Source organism: Pezoporus occidentalis, unplaced genomic scaffold (assembly GCF_034315485.1).
Source record: "Pezoporus occidentalis ecotype Australia unplaced genomic scaffold, CSIRO_AGI_Poc_V1 ctg12, whole genome shotgun sequence".
Lineage (NCBI taxonomy): Eukaryota > Metazoa > Chordata > Aves > Psittaciformes > Psittacidae > Pezoporus > Pezoporus occidentalis.
In genome coordinates, this window is record NW_026912994.1 from 6,325,506 (window position 1) to 6,349,091 (window position 23,586).

At 38.6% G+C, this 23,586-nt stretch overlaps 1 protein-coding gene across 4 annotated transcripts in view; it reads left to right on the forward strand.

Moving 5' to 3' along the window:
- MYLK (myosin light chain kinase) overlaps positions 1-23,586 on the forward strand; it is a 227,777-nt gene that overhangs the window by 116,937 nt on the left and 87,254 nt on the right. For 3 of the 4 annotated variants that reach the window (XM_062607068.1, XM_062607070.1, XM_062607071.1), the window contains 5 exons: positions 105-239; positions 5,862-6,014; positions 19,903-19,958; positions 20,657-20,798; positions 22,819-23,016. In XM_062607068.1, coding sequence (XP_062463052.1) covers positions 105-239; positions 5,862-6,014; positions 19,903-19,958; positions 20,657-20,798; positions 22,819-23,016 — 684 coding nt within the window. The remainder of the gene's footprint in view (positions 1-104; positions 240-5,861; positions 6,015-19,902; positions 19,959-20,656; positions 20,799-22,818; positions 23,017-23,586) is intronic. The other variant, XM_062607069.1, reaches the window with a different exon arrangement.

Here is a 23,586-nt window from a genome sequence, read left to right on the forward strand (position 1 = left end):
TAGCCCAGTCAAGTCACCTAAGCATACCTAGAAATAGTCACTAAGTGGAAAAGATAATTTTGTCAATTTGGATTAAAGGAACTGTTTTCATTTTGGTTTTAAAGGTCCTAAAGTTCAAGAGTTTGCGCCATGCTTTTCCAGTGTCTTGAAAGGATGCACTGTGAGTGAAGGGCAAGACTTTGTCCTGCAGTGCTGTGTAGGAGGCGTACCTGTGCCTCAGATCACATGGCTTCTCAATGGTAAGTAATCCCCTGGTCTGCAATACTTGCATGCAAGCACTTAACGTACACCCAGAGTCTGAAATGTCACTCTCATCGGCACATAGCAAGGCTGTGGATACTGCAAAAAGCACTCTAAATCACCGTAGTATAATGCACGAGAATATTGGAAGAAACTCAGTTTATATGCAAATAATATGAACGAAAAGTGGTTTTCTTGAGCAGTTTTCTGTCTTGCTGCAGTTTTCCAGGAGGTCCAGCAGGGGACTCTGGTGACAAGATTGTACGAGGCTGGGTCTCCTGGGTTTTGTGAAACGCAGCTCTCCCCGCCGCTGCAGCAAAGGCTGTGCTGCTACTGGATGCTGAATCCTGTGCTACCCCCACTCCTTTGGCACTAGCTTAGGCTTTAAGAGGAACGGGTTGGCATAATGATCCTGTAGGGATAAAAGGTTCTAAGCAAAATAGGTGCAGTATATCACTCTTTATGGCAGGAAGGAAATTCATACCGATTCCATTCTTCCATTAGCTGGGCAGGTCATTGGTATTAGCAGCTATGTCCCCAAGATCTTTAAATCACAGCTTTTCTGGTTGTTTATCTACTAGAAATATGTTTCTTAAGATTCTAAAACTTGCTCAAAGCTTACAAAAATAAAAGAAAAAAAGATAAGTAAAGTCTGTTTTACTTTATCAAGGTACGTAGTGTCCTACCCTGTCCTATTTTACACAACTGAACATGCAGGTTTCCTTAACAGTCCCTCCTCAGTATCAGAGCTGGGCCAATTATCAGCATTCTGCTAAGATTCCAAATTATTTCAGAGATCCATGGACTACACGCTTTGACTGAGGACTTTTTCTGTTTAAAGCCATATATCTTAAACACTAGACAGATTTATTCAGCTTAACCTGTGATCACCTCTGTTACTCCTGAAGTGCAATTGATTTTTTCATGGGCTCTCTCAGGCTATCTCTCTTTGTGTGTCTGTATGATTTGAAGACAAAGAATAGCGTGCTTTGCCATAAAGATGTTTCTTTCAGGATTGCTTTGAAATTAAGTGTTTGTGCATGATCTCAGATTTTCTTTAGCTACTCAGAGTAAATGGAGTAATTGAAAAAGGTGCCTGGGTAAACAAACTGTAACCTTGAGATTGGTATGTTCCCACAGCCTGCTCTGTTCCCCTTCCCAGTAGTCCCATGTCTAGAATAGAAAGACCACTGATTTATTTACAACATGAAACGTGTGAGTAAAGGCTCTGACACTGTCCCATTGGAAGTAATTTGTTTTTCCCTCTGAAGGCTACTCTGCAGTTTCTCCTTTGCAGACATGAGTAGAATCACTGTTTTGCTATGCAAGAATTGTGTCTTGCCACCCAGAAGGAGCAAGTCTGACCCATTGGGTCAGTCATTTAATCTGCATGTTCCAAGGGTATCCCCTGCTCACAGAGGATACCCTGGAAGAGGGTTCCCTTAGTTATTGAATGATGTAGTATACTCAGTTGTCTGTCTCAAATGACTCTATTACAGTTCATCAGGCATAGATACAGTGTCACCTTACAGATCAATAAGCAGCATGTAGTCCTTGAGTAAGCACTGTGCCCTCTGCCTTTTTCCAGCATGTTTGTTCTGCATTGACCTTTCTTCTCATTAGTCTCAAATAAGTCTGCCCCTATTCAGGTATAGCCATGTTTATATTGTATCTAAGCTTCTAATTGTAGTTGGATCAATATCACAAGGAGGTAAAAGTGGGTGATTTGTTTGTTGGGTTGGTTTTGGTTGGGTTTTTTTTGTTTTTTTTTTTTCAGATAAGCTGGATTTCCAACTATTAGGGTTCTGTATGTGAAAGGCAGTGCATTAACTCTGCTCTTAAATCAAAAGGCAGTGATGAGTTTAACAGAAGCATAAGAAACTGTAATAAAGATTAGGGACATCATATACTACTCTACAGAAATAAACACACTGCTTTTATTTCAAAATCCTAAAACATACCACTTTAATGCTTTTCTGTCTTGCATCTGATTGTGATACATAACTGTTTATATACTATTCTGATACAAACTTGAATGGATTATAAACAGTTTTTTAATGCTGATAATTCCAAGTACACTCCTAGGGTTATTATTTTACCTAAGGATCAAACTGCCTATTGTAATACTCTTTTGAATGCAAACATTTCCTTCCTGTCTACTAGCTAGGTAAATACTACAAACTTCTCATATTTATATCCATTACCAAATAGAAGAGAAAGTTGTGTTTCTGGTCCTGAAATATTACTCCAGCTAGGCATAACAATGCTTTTGGCAAAATTACATGATGGAGTGAGTTTTTCATCAACTGGCCATACGAAGAAAGCAGTATATTCACAGTATATAATTTGAGGCAGGCAGAGAAATTTTGTTTTAAAAAGGTGCGTCACAATCTGCAGTCCATTTTGGAACACAAAGCTTTTTACGTTCACAACTGATAAGCTATGGCATAGAAAAAAATTAATTTGCTGAGAGCAATCACACTACTGTTCAAAATATAGCAGTTTTGCAAAACTCCACAGAAATAAAAATTATATTGGACCAGATATGTAAAGTTCAAAAGAGAATGTCAAATGCAAATTGTCTTCCAAGCATGACAATGATAACAAGTTAGAATTGATTTTTTTTCAAGGAATAGTCAGAAAAGTATCTATTTCCCAGTGAAATAACAAATGTAAAGACCAAGTTATCAGATCACATGAGACATGAACAGAAGGCTGTTTTGAGAAACAGTGCTTGCTACCAAACAGTATGTTGTCCAGTCTGCCTTCCCACAGTCTCTGAGGATCCATACTGTCTGAAAACTAAAAGACTTGCAGTAACTTCTTGCACAATGTTACAAACAAGTACTACTTTAAGTGCCGAGCATTTTTACCAGCTGTGTAAATGTAAAACATCTTCCAAGCCATTATATAGATTGACCTCTCTTTCAGGTCAACCAAGACAGAAAATAGCATCCATGATGAGTAGTTTTATTCATATTCAAAGACACTGCACAAATAAGAGCACTTGAACTCTTGCTCTTCTTTGCAGCTCTACCATCTTCAGTTTCTTTCTTATACTTTTTTGTCTATTTTAATAATTTAAAGTTTTTTTCCAACTTTTCCAAGATGGTTTGTTTGTCCTGTTGCTCTCAATCAGCCTTTTATTTTAACTTCCTTTCTGAATTTTCACTGATTTACCAGCAAATTCCTTGAAAGTAAACTTCTTGTATTTTAGTTGTGACCTCGCCAAAGCCTTATCAACAAGTTATACATGCTCTCTGTGGCAATACTTCAACATTTAACTCTGACTTACTTTAGCTTCTTTAATTGCTTTTTTGGTAACTTCTTTTTAAATTGCAGGAAAAAGGCCTATATGACTGTATTTTAGATATCTTTCTTTTCATATTGCTTTCTTTGTGTGTGTTGTTTTTTTTTTCCTGAGTTGAATTGAACCTCTTTCTGCTGAGTTTAAAGAGAGTATGACCGTGACTTAACATAACAATTCTCTGAATTGTGTTTGGTTTTAGGAGAGCTTTCTGATCTGCCCAGAGAGCTTTTAATAAATGGGCCAGGGGAAAGTTTTCTTTCTTCTGGTATAACATAGCAGCAGAAAGGTATTTTTTGTTATTGTTCCTGCTGCCAAGCTGTCATGGCCATTTGACTGTTTTGCCTCTGGAGAAGGGAACATTTCACTACCGTGAGAGTTGTTTTTATTAGATCAAAATAAAAGTATAATGGTCATAACTTAGAATCTTGCTGCAGGTTATTCCTCAGGGCTGATGTATTTATATTTGTTTTCTGAGGTCTCATGAAAAGGCTATTCTTTGAATTCACTATTTTGTTAGTAGTGCTAAAAAAATAGTCACAGTTTTATTGGGAGCTGGAGGGAAAAATAGGATGCCCTGACAAAATTTGCAGACATAGTGAAGGAGATCACATTTTCTTTTTCCACACAGAACACTTAGCCTATTCATTTTCTTATTTAAAACAGAAATTAAAAGGCATCATTCTGGTTTTGATGTTATGGTGTTTATTCTGAGTATATTTCTGATATGGTTATCATCACAGCGTCATTAGACACCATCAGTAGATTCAATGTCAGAATCCCATACAGGATCCCTCTCATGTTCTATACAGTCAGACCAGGAAAGCAGTCCATTGCCCCATGTCCTCTTACAGAAAACTTTGCCTGCTTTAGCTCTACATGTATACATTTGAATGTAATGTAATTCCCACAACTTTAGACCTAATAGTTACAACAGTCTGTGTGTAACTGAGTGAAAGGGAGCTCAAAGGAACAAGTAATAAGAATATGTGACCTGTGAAGAAGGTGGAGAGAGTTTATCATGAAATTGGAGTCTTCCGAACACTCAATTAGTCAGTCCAGTTTTTCATGTGGTAGAAAATTTGCTATTTGAAAAAACAGATGAACTTTAAATAAAGGAAAAATAACATCTATTGTATTTTTTAATGTATTGGATAATGCTGATTTTGTCACATTTGTGTTTCAGAATGAAACTTTGTATGCAGATAGATAGTGCATAGATAGTGACTGCCTTCTGAGTTTCCCAGTGCTGAAAATCTGGGATATGAGAAAAATCGGTCCCATCATTTAATTTATCCTAGTCATAGTGCAAAGCTGGTTCTTAGAAACCATAGAGCTTTTGTCCTAATCCTTTAAAATGATTTTGTAAATGAAACAAAATTTTGATCTTTTCTTTGACCAAGATTTCACAACTGGCAGATATCTTTGATTCAGTCCTACACAATTTCTCTGCAGTTTCACCTTCTTCTTTTAGATGACCTTAATTTCTTTTTTCCAGCATGGTGTTTATACACAGATAGCAGGCCTTCTTAAGCATTGCATACACTGAGAGAGCAACCAGTGATGAGTCAGTAGTGGAAACTATTTAATATTGGGAAAACAGGTTGAAGAAGCATTTCAGAAAGTAAGGTTGAGATTGAAAACAGTTCCTGAAAGAACAGCAAGGCAACTTTAATCATCTACACTAGCCTTTAAGCCTGTTCCAAAGCAGTTCAAGGAACCAGTTTCTTAAAATGAACTTCTTTAATAGTCATGTCACCATTGATCAGATTGTATCTGTCTGTTACCAGTACTATAGTGTAGATTGACTGCTTGTGTAAATCAGCCTATCAGCCTTTTGACTCCATTGTGGATTTTACTGTCTCGGAATGTATTCCACTAAGAATTATTTAATGGACAAATTCAAGTGCTTCTCCATGCCCAACAGGTTTTGCACATCTAGACAATAATCCTAATATCTATTTCAGGCCAAGTACAAGATGGATACAATTTCTGAAACAAACACACTAGACATTTCTTATCCACCTGAAAGGGAATCTATTCAAAATACAAAGCTAAAATTTTCTCCTCTTGCTGCTACTCAAGCTAGCACCCAGTGAACCTAATGCCAAAATCTTTCTGACAATCGTATCCTGCTTTGTGCTTGGAATGCTGCAGTTTGTAGTCACTAGAGAGCAGCGACTGTGCACCAGAGAGTGGGATTTGGCTCTGCACTTCAATATACTAGCTGGGGTTAGACACCCAGATTTCACTGAAGCGCTTTTGAAATTTAAGTCTAATGTATTAAGACAATTCTCTTCCTTTCTGTCTTCAGACCAGCCAATTCAGTATGCCCATTCCACTTTTGAAGATGGACTTGCAAAATTGACTGTCCAAGATGCCCTACCAGAAGATGATGGCATTTATACCTGTCTGGCTGAAAACAGCACAGGACAGGCATCTTGCAGTGCTCAGGTCACAGTCAAAGGTAAATATCTCAGCCTGTTGTTATTTCTGCAAAGATAGCCACAATATTTCTTATATTTTTTTTTAGTCTTGGATCCTTAACAAAGGTGATTATAAGAGGATTCTAAGTTTTTTCTGTTGTCAGCTGGGTACCTTTTCTTCCCTTGGAGGTGTCTGCAACTTAAATGTTTTAGTACTGTGAAATGAGAAGTGATATGTATCTTTCAGGAAATGGTGTTAATGCTTGGACATTACCAAGAAGGGCTTAGTGTGGTACAACGCAATAAGGTTAAGTTTTGGAAGAGGCGTTCCATTGTAGGAAAAGATGTCGCTGCTCCAAGAAAAGCAAGTCCATGAAAGCCATAATTCTGCACTAGGATCTGTACAAACACGGTCTAGAAGACCAGAAATCGCAGTGCAGACAAGAGATGGCAGAATCCCACAGATAAATTGAAGAGTGAGGTAGTATCAATCGGTATTATGGTCTTCATTCTTAAAAATCTCACCTGGCATTAGCTTATACAGGCATTTCATTATAGCCTGGAGATGATCAGTTCCCTCCCTCTACAGTCCTTCTCCCTTAGACTCCCCCTCTCTCTGCAATGCAGCCTGTATTTGGTATTTGACATCTGCAAATGATTTTTTTCCTGGAGTTATAATAGTTTGGCACTGCCTGTCCAACAGACTGCTGAGTGACAGCTGCCAAGGGAACTATTACATTTTTCTATGACCAAATAATATCTGCCCCAAATTTACACATGCAGCTTCATGAGAAACACACCCTGATGCCTTGGATCCCAAGATTGTCTTCATTTGCCAATGTTCTGTGCTATTTGTCTACATCACTTGAGTGATATGCCTGCCCTTATTCTGTCTGTATGGATCCACTTGAAACCCTAGACAAGCTTAAAGTGAAAACAAACCAGTTCTGGTAGACCTATGAGTTAATTCTTGATTACCAAATTGGAAATGAAGTCATACCTTCATTGCTCTCCTCTTCCCCCTCTGAAAAAAAAAAAAAGGCATAAAGTAGGAAAACATTGATTTAAAATAAGCCTGAAACTAATCTGTTCTCAAAGCTGTCATTTATAATTTCGCTGAAGCATTTCATCTGAATTAGCTAAGGGCCAATTGAGAGCATTCCACCTCAAGGGAGCTGTCTTTGACATGGGACCTGCTGATTCTTCACTGGGACACAGAAACCAAAAAGACAGCCCCTGTCTTGCTAACAATTTCTGAGTTATTTTAGGCTTGACACACAATGTTAACGTGGGAGCAATGGTGACCTCGTCTTTCCCGGGGCTTGTGTACTCTGCTGAGCTATTTAAGCCTATGTAGTGGCTGTTGTGAGTTGGATTCCTCCTGTACTTTAGCTAGTCTGGGGCTAGGAAGCTGCATTGCCACTATTATGCAGAGTTAGTGCCTTTATTTTGCATCTCATTCTATTTTCTGGGAGTTACGGAGTGTGCAGGGAAGAACAAAAACAGAATTAAAAGCATGCGTGACCGGCTGTAAAAGCATGTGTTCATTTTTACAGCTTTAGCTGTCCCCTCCACTTCCTCCCTAAAACTCATTATATCCCTGCTGCCATGAGGATTGCAGTAACTTGCTCCAATACTCAGATCAATATGGATTTGCCTTCATGATTTCCAAATTTCTTCTCTATTCATACATCTTTTCCATCAGACCAATAATGCAATAATATTGCATTAAAGTTTTCTGAGTCTCTGAATGATGCTGCTAAGGCTTCTCTAAATGCTCAGCTTCTGAACACAGATTACAGCAGGAAATCAGTATATGTGCAGAAATAAGAGAAAGCTTCAAAAATCCTCTCTTAACCAGACATTGATGTTTGGAATAAAGTTTGTAAAATCTGATTCTGAATTGTAACCCATCTCTCTGCAGTTCCTTTTTGTCTCCAAAATTATTTAAGGTTTTCAGGTTCCATGCAGTGCTCAGTTTGTTCATTCATTGCTAGAGAAATATTTTCCTTTTTTATGTGAAAAGTCATTTGTATTTAAGAAGGAATGGATGTTCTTGGCACATCATCAGTATCAGACTAGTGCCAGCTTTTCCTTAACTTGTTACTGTGGTCCTTGGACACATCTCTTAGTCTGTCTGGGTCAACATTTCACTTCATATTGTCATTTTTGGCTTTGCTGTCCTAACACAGAAAGTGTCTCATGGAGGAGCATCTCTGCTGTGATTGTTGGGGAAACTTTACGTGAAGTAAATTGTCTGTCTTAACAGCAAAACTCAGTTTTATTTTTAAAGGCAAAAAGCTCCACCTTCTGAATTAAATCAAGCTCACAGATAACTCAGAAAAGTCCAATACATCCTGGCAGCAAGACAGTGAGAAACTGTTCAAAGAAAAAAAACATGGCCATAACATAAGCCAGATGTTATGAATTGTAGTACAAGATGATACTTAAACCTGCTAGTAGATTACAGGTGCTATCTGCCCACATGTTATGTTTTCTGATCATCTTTTGTACATTCTTTGCCCTTTAGAAGATCTATTCCTTTGTTTTTGTCAAGGGGAATTTCCTTTTGTGGGATTATTGTAGGAAACAACATTTTAAAGGCTCTTTGCCCCATAAAGAACTACTGTTCCAGGTCCTGCTAAACACAAGGAGGGGGATTTTTTCAAGTACTTTCAGTACTCTTTGCATTGGGCCCTGCATACTAGCTAGGCTTACTGGGGCATAGCATTCCTTCTAACCCATCAGTCTCAGATTAATTTGTGGTTGTCTCTTGCTTCCTTGTTATTAATTCTGCCTAGCACTGAGTAACCTCAGTCTTTCCTTTGGTTTGCATGAAAAACACTGAAGGTACTTAGCTGTTTGTAGGAGGTTTTTGGCACTGTGTCAGAAAAAGTCCTACACTTCATATGGGATGGGGCATAAGAAATGCAACGGTATTAAAAAAAAAAATCAAAATAAACAGTGTTCTGTTTTTTTGAGACAAGAAAATAATATCTTCAGGTCACTTAAATGATCTGATAGCTGCGTAAATTGGGATGGATCCATTAGGTAGTCCATGGAGAATCTTAAGTTAATCAAGGTGAAGCTAAATTTGGCTTGTAAAAGACTAAGTAGACTAAATTGAATCCTCACAGCTACTTTCCTGTGACAGCAGTTTCTTACAGATGATATACAGGTAGAGATGAACTACAGAGAATGAGCAGTACTTCTTTGAAAATCCAGCTTAACAAATGCCTTCACTGCTTTTTTGAATAGAGGCCTAATACTGCCTCTCTTGGTGAGCAAATACTATTCAACAAATACTGCTACTCTGGTTCATTGTCTTTTGACCTCGTTTCTCCCTCCCTGGCAGCAGTGCACTTTCCTGACTTCACATCTGTTCCCCTTTTTCCCATCCCCTGCTTTCTGTTCACACTTCTTTTTTGTTTGTTTGTTTTAGTGCAGCCTCCCCAGCATAAGTGTCTATGTTGGGAAGCCTGTATTCCTTCCAATCCGATTACTGTAGGCACTCATTGATCATTGGACGAGCAGATTAGAGTCACCTGAAAGCCTGTCAGAGTCCCTGCTGTAACCAGTTTATCAGAGCAGTGAAGGAAGATGCTTTCTGGAAAACCAGTTAATTTTGCTCCTGTCACTCTTCCTTCTGGTGTGTGTGGGACCATAAAATATAACCAGGTGGAAGAAAGGCTTTCAGGTAGGAGTCTTTTGTTCTAGTCATAAGAGATGCTGTCTTTAGGTTATGTGTTGTTTTTCTTTCTATCTCAGAATGACCTCCCTTAGACATTAATCTTTCAAAGAAGGTTATCTCTCCAATAAGCAACCTCTCTTTCAAGACTTAATTAAGAGGCTACAGCTTTGTTTCTCTGATATATATATTTCTGCCTAAGGTAAATGAAGTATGACATCTTACTTGCCTACAGCCATTAAATACTTGCAACAGCTTTTAAAAGTCACTATTCATTTGAAAGCATTTTGCTGTATTTCAAGCATTACATAAATGGAAAGGACTATAGAAGACTTTCCAAAATATACAAGTCTATCCTTTTCAAATGTCCAAATGGCATTTTGAACCAGTAACCTGGTGGAACCTCTTGGCTATGTAAGAATTAGCCTCAGAGGATTAAGTGAAAGGGAGGGTTTTTTTATTATGGTATTAAAAGGTCAGAGGTAAGCTGTCATGAGCATCAAAGAAACTCTGTTCCAGTGCTTTCCATAATGTTCCCAAGTTCTTAGTTCAGAGCACTCCCTATGGGTCACTAACAGCTTGTAAGATTAAAGTTCTTTTTTTTTTTTTATTTGTCTTCTTTCAGCACCTCAGCACCAAACATGAGCCACAATGCCACTACAGACCCAAAATGACGAGCAAAAGCAAAACATGCATGGGACCTTTTAATGATATAGGATTTGTGCCATCAATATAAATTATGTTCTCTAAAGACATCTTCTTGATATAAATCATTTCCAGTAAAAGGGGAACAAATTTTGGGTGCAAATGAGAGATGAGTGCTTGCAGAATGACGCAGAAGTTAAATGAGATGCTGACAGAAAAAAAAAATGTTTATTTTAAAAAGAAAAGAAAGAAAAAAACCCCTCCACCTTACATCTTATGGTCTTCTCAACTGTGAAGCAATCAAGGGCCATGAACAGATGTACCAGAATGACAGAAACCAGATGGTTATTGTAATAGCCTTCAGAATGGCCCTGCATTGGCCAAGGGGCAAACTATCCGAGCTTGGATTGCCGAATTCTATAATGCTCTTAAGTTTCAGATGTAAAGTGGAAGTCATCAAAATATATATAAAAACTGGTAACTTAATATATGCCTGAGTAATTCTGAAAGCATGGGCATGATGTTACCCCACAGAATATTTCCAAGAGCAGCTGATGTGGATTAGCTAATGGGAACTCAAACCGTCAGCCATCAAGCTATCTCATAGGATTAGCTAAATTTATAAAACTCTCCAGAAATGACTGTCGTGCACGTGGGTTTGAGGTAGGCAAGCTGGAGGATGGGAGGAAGCCCTAGTTAGAATTGATCACTGAAAATTGGTCCCGAAGCATTTGAGAGTCAGACGTAGCATTTGTTTTCCTGGAGGAAAATTGACTTGGTTTCTGACACTGAATATCATTTCTGTCTGCATTCATTTTCTCATGTAGCTATGAATTCTTCCAGCTTATGTGACTTCTGTGAATTGACTTCCAAGCCAGCTTCACTGATGTTCTTTCCCATGATTACTACGTTAACTTGAATGTATCAAAGCCCAGCGCTGGTGTGCAAATACTGTGAAACAAATGATAAAGGGCAAATGCACATTTTAGTCATTTGTGTACCATCAGTTATGATGATACATCAGTCTAATGATACATCAGATGGATTTACCAGAAAAGAAAAATTTAGTCAGTAGAGTGATTGTGCAACAATTAAAAACCCACATCACAGGTAAAATGGCTAAGTACTAGAAGTGTCCTGTTTTAACATCTAAGCTTTTTGTCTCTAGTGCCTCATGCTTAGGCAAAGCAAGAGTCACAAATGGTAAAGTACCTGTAGGATTGATGTTTGACTTCAAACTACAAATCAAAGGATGACATACATTTTTAAGCAAGTTGTTTCTCAATGTTAGAATTAAAATTATAGAGGCCATAAGACAGACTCTAAGGATATAGCTGTGTCTACTTTTTTTGCTTTTTTAAAAAGGTAATTTCGCACTTCTGTTAGTGCGAGTTTTGTTTCTTTCTATTAGTTTCTCTTGGATTTAGGAGCAGACATGTGGACAGTGTTTTTGGTTTCTTCAGATTAGTCTTAAAAACTTCAGAGTGTTGATCAAGCATCTAACTGGGTTGCAGCGTAGAGTGCTGAAGCTAGTATGGCCAACCAAACTGAAAACAAAGCTGATAAGAAAAGCCCAGGGTCCCCATGCTGGAATTTACAGGTTTTGGGGGGGGTTGGGAAGGTCTTTTGGGGTGGGGCTTTTTTTTTGGGGGGGAGGAGTGGTTTCAGGATAATGTCTTATTTTGAGGTTTTTTTAATATAAATTCATCAAGAAGAGACAACTGACCACAAACAATGCCGTACTAGAAGTACCGTATCTTTTCTGGACATCAATGCCAAACACATCTTGCTTTACAATTCCAGTTTGACACCAACTTCATAATATTGCTGTATTTTTCTCTTTTTTTTCTTTATACTAGTCTAACTTCAAATGTATCCTTGCTCTCAAACTGAGTCTTATTTATCTGATTTGAGGGGTTCCTTAACAGCATGCTTAGTACAGCATCCTTTTCCTTACTCACTCAACAGAGTGAGCAGAACTATTTAAATACTACCACAGGTAACTATTCTGTTGCCAATGTGGATTTGCTGGAGGAAGAAAGGAAGGACTGTCGGAGATGTAACTTTTTATATCAGTGGCAACCTCAGCAAACACTTGCACTTTACGTGATTGCCCATTCCTATTGTGCTTCTGCAGCTCATGCACAGCCCAGTTTTTTCCTAGTGGAAGTGGTATCTCTATACATCATGATACACTGCAATTAAGTCAAATTATGCCTGGGCAGCTTCACAAAACATTGAGAATGTACATGTGAAGGTGAAATTCTGCTTCAGCACTATGCACATTTTCACTGCAGAGCTAACCTGGCTTGATCTATCATAAAATGAAGCACCTTTTTTGCAGTTCTCCATGTCAGACCAGATACTAGTCAGTATCTAATGCTGGTTGGTGAATGCGTTAGCTGTGGGCCAACTGAGCTGCCTTAAAAATGGATTTAGCAGGTGTATGTGCTCAGACCTCCCATGTAGTTGCTGTTAGTGGTAGTGACAAAAGAGCAGTTACTTGATGCAAATAACAGAGGTAGTCATTAATAAGGCAGACAGTTCTGAAGGCAAACGCAAGCACCACTTCTGCTGCAAAAAATCGCAGTAAGGCTGTCACTGTTTGGCCAGCCGACTGCAGAATGATCCGCTGTGAACTCAGCTGGCTACTTCATATCTCTGTCCCCTGCTCTCTGCATGGAGATTTTTTACAAGTGCGTGCAGGGGAGGGTGCTGATCCCGTCTTCCTGGTATCCGCTGCTAGGGTATGTGGGAATGGTTCAGAGCTGTGCCCAGTGGAGGTTTAGACCGGACATTAGGAAGAATTTCTTTACCAAGAGGGTGGTTAAACACTGGAACAAGTTTCCTAGAGGTAGTTGATGCCCCAAGCCTGTCAGTGTTTAAGAGGCATTTGGACAATGCTCTTAAGAGCATGCTTTAACTTCTGGTCAGTCCTGAACTGGTCAGGCAGCTGGATTAGATGATCACTGTAAGTCCCTGCCAGCTGAAACAGCCTGTTCTATTCTGCCTGTTTCTCCCAAATCATGATTCTAACTGGTGTAGCCAGCCTTTTGATAGTGGGATTTCTGGGGTGGCATCTCTTTCAAATGCTGCGGGTTGAAGAACAAACTAGAGCAGACAAAACAGGTTAAAATGCTGATGACCTGGTGATACCCCATACAGAGGGAAAGACTCGAGAAAGAAGGAGCCTACATGGAGCTGCACGATAGGGCTGGAAGACTACCCTGCAGTAAAATAAATAGAATGCCAGATTGGGTAAAGTAGAACTCAGCCTCCTGTGTATATCCCTAACCATCCTGACTAGAATAGGCTTAAATAATTGTCAGTCTTACGTTAACAGTTTTTCTGTGTAATGCAAGGCATGTAATGGAGGTACTGCATCCAGACTTCTCCCTGCTTTTCATTGACAGCATCTCCTCAGGATAATTAAAACATGCCTTCCATTTACAAAATACAGGTTATAACTGCAGAAATAAATGATGGGAGGTAGATGTATAAAAAACACTGATAAGCTATTAAGCATCCAGTTCTCATGACCTAAGTTTGCAAAATGGCATACCAACCTGAGGTCTTTAATAAAGCAGAAATATCCCTACATGTCTTAAGAGCATACAGGTCTCATATTTTTTTATGCCAGTATAAATCAAGTTTGTAATTCTTGGAAAACTTGTAGAAAATATTTTGACCGTACTACTTCAGGCTTGAGACAGAAAAATACTTTACAGGAAGAAAGAAAGATGAGACAAGTGCCCTAATACCAATTTTCTGCTCTATAAAATCTGTTATTTTTTGAGTTGGTACCATTGTTAACATGAGATCTGGTAAAAGCTGGATTTATTTACAATGAAAATACATGGAGATGTGAAACTCTTTTCAGGCTCAAGAATTGTGTGTGAACCTGAGTCTTGCTTGGAGAAATTTTAGTGGAATCTGCTGCTTTTCTCTCTGGGCTTGCTCAGACAGCTTTTTAGTTAAGCATTCTCCTCAGCTCACTTGACTTATTAGCCTCTGAGCCAAAATGATATTTAAATACCATAAATGGTAAATGTTGCTGAGGCAGCCCTTTCGCACTGCTCAGAGTAGGCATTATTTGGCAGTTAACCACATGATTCTGGCAAAGATTCCTCGAGTATAATTAAATATCTTATAAGACTAAACACTGCAAGTTGTTTGCAGAGTTCTGAACATAAGGCAGCAGATTTTCTATTCTTTGCATATTCTTGGCTTGTAACCACTTGTAATTCTGATCTTGTGCAGCTGAGTTATTGCATTGAAAGTGTGTATATATGCAGTGCTGCAGCTGACCCTTCTTGAGCCAGGGGCTGGACTAGATATCTCCAGAGGTCCCTTCTGAACTCAGTTATTGATTGATTCTGTGCAGTGTTGAGCATGCTGAAGTCATGATATTTCAACAGATGTCAGCATTCTGCAGCTCACATTAAAAAGCCTTCAGTTCATCTGGGTAGGCAAATGAACAAGAAAATTTACTGAAATATATAATATCCGTAAAATGTCTACTCTTTGACTGCAGGCCAGGTAAAACCCAGGTTAGTCTTTGGAAACCTTCTTAAAGTTGCATCCTGATCTGGATGTTCTTCTTCACTCTAAATTTAACATCATATCTGGAAATGGAAAAGCCACAGTGAGGTTATTGATTCTTTTTTCCTTCTGTCCGAGTGTATAGGTTTACCTTACATCTTCCACCTTAGAAAGTAAATGGTTGGTTGTACACTTGCAGTTAAGCTGTTACATGTGTATTGCACAATTGATTTGTAGTAGGTTAACTATTCAGCATGAATTTTCCACTTTTTCCTTTATATATACACCCTCAACACAATCCCTTGTTTATCAATATAAAGACGTTTACAATTGTGTCCAAGCACTGTGTTCCAATCCACATCTAGGTTTAACAAAATTCAAGTGTATTTTGGCTTAGGCCGACAGCTAACATTAAGACTCCTCTTGCAATAATTTCCAGTCTTCAGATATGTGGTGGTTAAATTTAAGTAAGGACTCTATAAATCCTTGATTGAGAAAAGTCATTTTTATCACCTTAGTTTTCTATTAATACAGGTTATTAGAAAAAACAGATGTGTGATAGGGTCGCTGTAGATAGATTAACTTACTGTTGGTTACACAAATGCAGGAAGACAGAATAGAAGATTAATAGAAATAGTTGTCTATCAGAGGCAATATATCTCTTTTCACACTGCCATCCAAATATGCTGAAAATCTGTATTTTTGTAAGAAACTGGAAGAGTTTAAATTCTCCTTAATCTCTGTGGATTTAATGCACTAAGTGGCTTTTTAAAACATGGATATGGATACTTATTAGAGTATCTTTCTAACAAAAAAAAAGAACCCTTAGGGGTAAGGCAATGCTGTGGGAAAAGTCTACATTCCTTTTGCTTTGTAGAAACTATATGTGGGTATATAAGGTAGCCTTCAAATGCTTTGTTTACTATTTCTGGTGTCCCGGACTGTGTTTCCCACTGAGCTGTGCATATTATTACTTGCTGTTTCCCAACATTCATGCATATTAAAGCCTGAGGAAAGGCAAAAAATCATAGGAACTATGTAAGTGGGATCATTGTGGTGGACTTTTAAATCCATCACCCTGTTGAAAGCCTGTTGAAATGACAGAGACCACCAGCTACAAGATAATGCCCAGCTGGGCTTATGTATTATGCCAGGCCACAGATCTCTGCAAAAATTGTTAAACTTCTTGATCTCATCATTGTACAAGAGCCTTTGAGAATTCAGTGCTCCGTAAGCAGCCTTTGAGAAAATCATGGTATCTTCTGTATTATCTTGCATGATTTAACCTGCATGAAACCAACAACTGTGGTTTAAAAAATTCTGGCAGCTTTTATAGGCTACTGTAAAATACACTAGTTGCATAGTCTGCAAACAAGTTATTGTTAGGTACCTGTGTTTTATCAAGCCACCCTATGTAGGGTTTTCTGATGTTACTCATGAATTGCTTTAATGTGATCCACCTGTGTGGAACTCACTGCAGTAGCAGAAGTTGACTGGGAAAAGGAAAGGGAGGGAGAAAATGAACTGCCTGGGGTGCAGGTTTTTTTAGTCACTATGGCTGTGTGTTAACTCTTACATTCTTTTTCATTCTTAGAGGTGAACCAACTCCTACTTGAAAGTAACAAATAGTAATAAGTAGTAAGTGGTGAGGCAGAGGTTAAATGGCTATAGGTGATTAGAGCGCATTAGCATAATAGGAAGAGATCAGATCTCCTCTTTTTCACATCCAATTGATTAAGCTTGGGGATACATAGATATGTAACCGTAATGCCCTTATGCTGATGTCAGACAAAATTTTCTTTAGGTCCCAGATTTCCTTTCTGGTGACAGATGTGCCATATTTTTATCATCTGAAGTTTTGGCAGCAAAAATACCCTGCAGTGTTATGAAAGAGATTGTTTCAGCCAGAAGCATAGTGAATTGCTGTGTCTGACCTGGGAGCTGTACCAGTGCTTTCTTCTTTCTCTTCCTTCCCCCTGCTTTGGGCTATGAAGCCAGCTGTCAGTGAAAAGCACACTAATTTTGAACCCCAGAAGAGATTGTGTGATGAAAGGGGCTTTGGAGGAATGAATGAAGAGCAAGCTCTTACACTGGCTTTTTGTTGTGTGCAGCTTCCTTATTTGTGTCCTGTTTTATTTGTCTCCTTGCCCTTCATGTTCTTGGTTTAAGTTACAGATTTTGTTCCAGATGTGTGAAACTAGCCAGCACCTAGCTGTAGCCAGGGAATGTGAACTTTTATTATTGTTTCACTTTCTGAAGCTACCCTTTTGCAAAAAGTGCCTGGGTTTGGGTTTTTTGTTGTGTATGGATTCCCTTTACTACTTTCCTGGCAAAATAATCATCCAACTGTTTTCAAAAGGAAATAAATTCACACAGTATCTTTTCACCATAAATGGGAATCATGGAATTATTTGCTTAATCTTGAATGAGCAGAGTTTCTTCTTTTCCCAAGTACCCTCCAAAATCAAATTGATTGCTATGTTTCCAAACAAGAGCTGTAAAGGCTAAAATTGAAGAAGCGCTTAGATACCTTAAAATAAACTGTGAAAATGCACAGTGCAGCTGTCTGAAAGTAAATTTGTGAAATATTAAAGCCTTCACCAGAGGAACACTGAGTCATTACATGGTGCTATGCAATAAATAAACAACTAAAAACATTTGCAAGCTTCAGAAGAATTTGAAAATGGTTAACATTCAGTCATTGTAATTTAGCCTCTGAATGATTCTATCAGTCCCTTCTGAGAAAATGCAGTGATTTTAGAGTAAGACTAAATAAAACGAAGTAACATATCTAAAACTGGCTGTGTTGTCTTGTGTAATATATCTGTAAGAAACTGAAGTTGTCAGTAGGTCAGTTTATTTTTTTTCTAAGTCTAGAAGTCCACAATATAAAATTTTAAGTAAAGGAAGAAATATTATATGAAATAAGCCTCTACGGTTTCTTAATGAACAAATAGCATTTATGGATTAGAACCCAAGATTTTTACTTGTTGCTGCAAAGTCAGGAAACATCAGAAAATTTTTGTGATATTCTACTTAAGTCTCTTCATACAAGAAGTCAGCATAAACCTATGTAGTGCTTAAATTCAGGGTAAACTCTGTTTTGAAGATTTGTGTGATGGTGAGGTAGCTTCTGCCCCCACCCCTTCATTTTAATTTGACATTTTCACTCACAAATAATGAGTAATGATCAGTAACAAGTTTTTCTTCATTCTTTAATCCTGCAGGTCACTCTTCTGGGATAGGGGCCTGCACCCCCACTACATCTCCTCAATGTCACTCATATTAGTAGATCTCACCAGCACAGGATGTATCTGTCTGAGATAGCTTCAGAAACTGAGGCCTAACTTTCATGTAATCTTGTTGGGTTTATAATTCATACATGCAATTACTGTGAATTATATGCTTGCTTCCTTTTAATATTTATGCAGCTCTGTGCAAAAAGCTGGTTTTATTCCAGCATATGAAACTTATTTCTTCAGCACATATTTCAGAGGAGTTAGCATTGCTGAAAAATCCCTTTAGGAAAATTATTTTGCTCTATTTCCTCTGTAGCTGCTCACCCATTTCTTTTTAATAAGCTGAGGCTGTTATACCGTGTTGTCTTCCTTGATTACAGAAATCCATTTATTTAGACTACGTGGAACAGGCACGCCAGTTTAATAAAGCAAAAAGTCAGTTGCAAGGGATGTAGAGTACTTAATGCTGTTTGTACCAGGGCTCTGCTGGAGGCAGCTCAGTCTGTTCTGGGAGAACTGCTGTTAGAACAGCTACTAGTGAATTTGTTTCCTGGTCATCATTAACTCTCTCATTGGAGCTGTTTCAGTTTATTTTTCTGTTATCTGGCCTCTCTGAAGGCTTGTACTTCTCCAGTCATACCCCAAATCTGTTCCTCTGTTGGTCTAAAACCACAGTTCTGCTTTTATTTTCCTTTCCCTTCTCCCCTTTTATTGCATTTTGTTTTGCAATTATATGAATTGCAATTATATGAATTATTTCAATTATTATATAAATTGCAATTGTTTTGCAATTATAGGAATTATTTCAATAAAAGGGATCAGAAAAAATGTATTATTTGTCTTTTCCTTTATTTTTTTCCTATGCTTCCTTCCTGTCTTGTTTGTTTTTTTTTTCCTTTTCTTCTTTTCTTCTTCTTTTCCTCCTTTTTGACATTATATAGATTTCTGCTTTCTTTCCTGAGTCCGTTTCAATTTGAGGAACAAAGGGATTTTCTGCAAGGCATTAGAGTAGAGAAGGAGCATGTACTGATATTGCTTAGTACAGTGGCTGTTTGAAGCTCTATCGTTGAGTATTTTCTATGCAGTATTAGTTGCTTAGGAACAGGTGCTATAGGAAGCCCTGAGACTGATCAGTGTGGCCTGATGGTAAATCAGGCATTTCAGAGTATTAAGTCCGTAACATCAAACTGAATCGGTCTCAGTCAGGTCCCATATTTCCATTCTCACATTCATCAATATCTTGCTGCTCAGTGCCAAGAAAAGACCTACGATATAAGCCAGCAAGACAAGATTTTGGCTAGAAAAAAACTTTGCTAGAGAAGAGGGAAAACTTCCTCTCCATGCAGCTTCCAAATTTACATTGAGCTCAAATAACCCTGGGACAAGCTTAGCTTCTTGCATCCCAGAGGTTCAGTAGATCTGCTTAGTGAGATGCTTACAGTTTTTCTAATCACTGTCCTTTTATGAATGGTGTTTTTGTTCCAGCCTGGCACTTTGTGTTGATGTAATACTATTTTGGATGATCTTGGTATATCTTTGAAATTTTTGAAGGTGGGAATAAGTAAAATGAAGCTATTTTCATGTATGGACAGAAAGTTGGGTGGCATTTTAAAGGCAAGACGTAAGAGGTCTGAACTCAAGCTAAGCAAAACAAGAAGTGTATCCAAGTGACTGATAAATATTTATGACTTCTTACATTTGGTCATGATCACCACTTTGTCTTCAGAAGTGTCTTTGCTTAGGCTTTTAGAGCAGAAATATCTTTCCTGCTCTACTGTACTGTTTAGGTCACAGATCAATGATGTTGCTTCATAGCTTCTGAGTCCAAGATGGAGGAGACCACTGCTGATACTGGAAGTTACATACCTATTACAGATAGACTTGCTTTTTAAAGGTAATCAGTTTAACTCCAGCGCTCATAATTTGATTGTAGAGCCTCAAAACAATGAAAAATAAAAAATAAAAAAGGCTCCAAACCAACAGTTTGTTTTGTGATACATGTTGATATCCTCAGGTTTCGATCTTTCCCATCATCAATCAGTGATACAAGAGAGGAGTATGATGAACTCAAATCCATTTGATATTGAGCATCTAATAATCTAAATGGTTTGTAGTTCCATATGGTGGCAAATCTTATATTATTGTGAGTTTACATTTTTAATTAATCAATCATGAGAATAGCAATTTATAAGACATCTTAAAGATTTTTATGTGAATTTAGAAGTTATTAAAGGCATTGAATTGTTGGTAACAAGTTGTTGGGGATTTTTTTGCACCTAAGCATGTGTACTTGGGGAAAATTAGTGTAAATTTCTGTGTGATACTCTAAGATATCTCTTAACCATGATATAAGAGGATCCCTGGAGGAAGAATAGTTCCATTCCCATTTCTTGCATTTCTGCTTGGACTACTGGCAATGCAAACCAGCTATATTGGGTGGTTTCAGTGATTTTTGCCTTCTGAGAGCTGAAACAAACCCACTGACTCAAAATTGGTTTGAAGCTTAGGTCAGTTAAATTTTGTCATGGGAATTCCTGTACAAGACCCCTTTTGTTCTCTTCTTGACTTCACAGAAAAGAAGAGCAGCAAGAATACAGAAAGTTCACAGGCTGTCAAGTTAAACAAGAATTTTGCACCCATCTTCCATAAAGGCCTGACTGACCTCAAAGTAATGGATGGAAGTCAAGTGATAATGACTGTAGAGGTATCAGGTGCGTAGCTACAGAACAGTATTATTTAAAAATTTTAAGTCCTGTCGCAAAGTATTTGTTTTTTCCCACTGTCTTTTTCTTTTAGCAGGTGCCCTAGCATTTTGAAATAATACTTCCAGGAACCAGTATTTTGAAACTAAAAGCTAGGTTTGTCTAATGTGATCTTCAGAGTGGATGAACATTGTCCAGTGTTAATGTGTTCAGACCAGTACAGGTGTTTCTTTGTCATAACAACAACAAAAAATAATGCTATTATTGGGTCCTGCTATTGAACTGAAACTCTCAGTGGATTCGTAAGAGCTTTTGTTGTGAACCAAACAAGACTGAATTCATGTCAGCAAGGATAAGATACTTTATGAAGATCAACAAGGACAAGTTTAAGGTCTTGCACCTAAGCAAGCACAATCCAAGTGTGTATCACAGGCTGGGATCTACTTGGCTGGGAAGCAGCTCTCTGGAAAGGGACCTGAGTGTCCTGGTGGAGAGCAAACTTAATGTGAGTAAACAGTGTGCAGCTGTGTCAAAGAAAGCCATGAGGATGGTGGGTTACATGAGCAAGGGCATCACTAGCAGAAATCAAGATGTCACTGTCCCACTCACTGCTTGTCAGACCAAGCCTGGAACTAAACAGTATTCAGTTTTAGTCCCTCTTGTCAAAAGAAGAGATGTGAACAGGCTGGAGAGGATGCAGAGAAGAGCCACAAAAATGACCAAAGTACTGGAAAGCCTGCTGAATGAGGACAGGCTGTTGTGGTTTAAACCCAGTCAGGTAACTTGTTCACTCACTCCCAGGGAGTGGTGCCAGGCTGACAACAATCGAGGCCGCCCCCGCCCTGGGACTCTCCCCTTCCCCGCTCCTGGAGGAACGGGGAGGAGGATCAAAAGGGTGCAACTCCTACGGGTTGAGACAAGAAGAGTCCAGCAACCAATGTACAACACAAATCACCACCGCTACTATCAACTACAACAATGATAAGGGAAAATAACAAGGGAAGAGAATACGATACCACCGGCCAAGAAAACGAGTTCCACCCAGAAGCCCGTGTCCTTCCGGGTAACTCCCAGTCACCCCCCACCCTGGCCATGACGTGCTGTGGTATGGAATACCTCTTTGGTCAGTTTGGGTCAGGTGTCCTGTCTCTGCTTCCTCCCGGCTTCCCCTCTTCCCTGGCAGAGCATGAGGCTCACAAAGTCCTTGGCCAAACCAAAGCATCCTTGTTATCAGCTCTGTTCCCAGGCCGAAAGTCAAAACACTGCACTGCACCAGCTACCAAGGAGGAGAAAAAAGACTGCTACTGCTGAACCCAGGACACAGGCTGAGAGAGGTGGGCATGTTCAGCCTAGAAAAAAGATGGCTCAGGGGAGAGCTTATCCCCACATTGCAGTATTTAAAGGGTGGCTACAAGGAAGATGGAAACTCCCTTTTTGCAAGGAGACGCATGGAAAAGATGGGGGGTAATGTGCACAAATTAATCCAGAGGAGATTCTGACTGCTCACAAGAAGGACATTTTTCACAAAGAGAACAGTGATCCATTGCAATAATCTCCCCAGCAGAGTGGTAGATTCCCCAACACTGAACACTTTTAAGATTTGGCTGGGCAGGGTGCTGGGGCATCTAAGTCTAGGTCATGCTTTCCTTAGAAAGGTTGGACCAGATGATCCTTGAATCACCTCCAACCTGTTATTCTGTGACTCTATAAGATTAGTGATGCAGGAAAGAGCAGTCCTGGTATGAATGTTGTTAATAGAAACCCTTGGTAATCACATTTATGGGATCTAGAACTCATTCTCCCTTTCTGTTGTAAAAATGCTTCCCTTACTCATGCGTATTTTAGCTGTAATAAGACAGACTTATAACTATTCCACATTACACATCATCAGCAGTTAATGAAATTCCTGAATATTTTGAATGGAATTGCAAAATCAATGGCAGAAAGCAGCCAAACTTGTTCATTTGGTAAATCAATATATGGTGGTGTTTTGTGAGTGTCTGATTTTCATTGTTTCTTTTTTTTTCAGCTAATCCCCCTCCTGAAATCATCTGGCTGCACAATGGGAAAGAAATCCAAGAGACAGAAGATTTCCACTTTGAGAAGAAAGGCAATGAGTACAGTCTGTACATCCAGGAAGTATTTCCTGAAGACACTGGCAAATACACCTGTGAAGCCTGGAATGAATTAGGAGAAACTCAGACACAGGCTACATTAACAGTACAAGGTATAAAGTTCTTCTCCACCTTAGGAAATGCTAAAGGAAAATTATTCAAATGTGCAGAAGATGTATCTACTTAAGTACATGAGTGTTTATAAGGTCTGTTGTGAAGGATGCTAGGAGTACTCATTCTCTGCACCTGAATTAAAAAGGATATTGAGCAAAAGCAACTTTAAAAAAAATGGTTTTACTGTGGAACATTCTGTTACTATTTCAAAAATGCATTCGTGAATCCAGTTCTGAGGGACAGTGCAAAACTTCTGCTAAATGCAGCTTCAGATTATAACTATAAAGCTTGCTTAGTTGTGGATTTAATATAAACAATTTAATTATGTTCTTCTTTCTAATTAAAGCCCCGAGGTTTTGGAAAAGCTGTCTAGGAGCCAGGTATTCTTGCTTCAATATTAGCATTGTAGTGGTAGCAAGTGAGGAAGACATGATTTCTGCAATTTGAGAACTGTCTGCAAAAAAACCTGGTTTTGAATCTCCACATATAATGTAAATCCCGCCATAAACACTGAATTGCCTACAAGCTTCCAGCTATTGGGCATTCACTACATACGTAACAGGGGACTT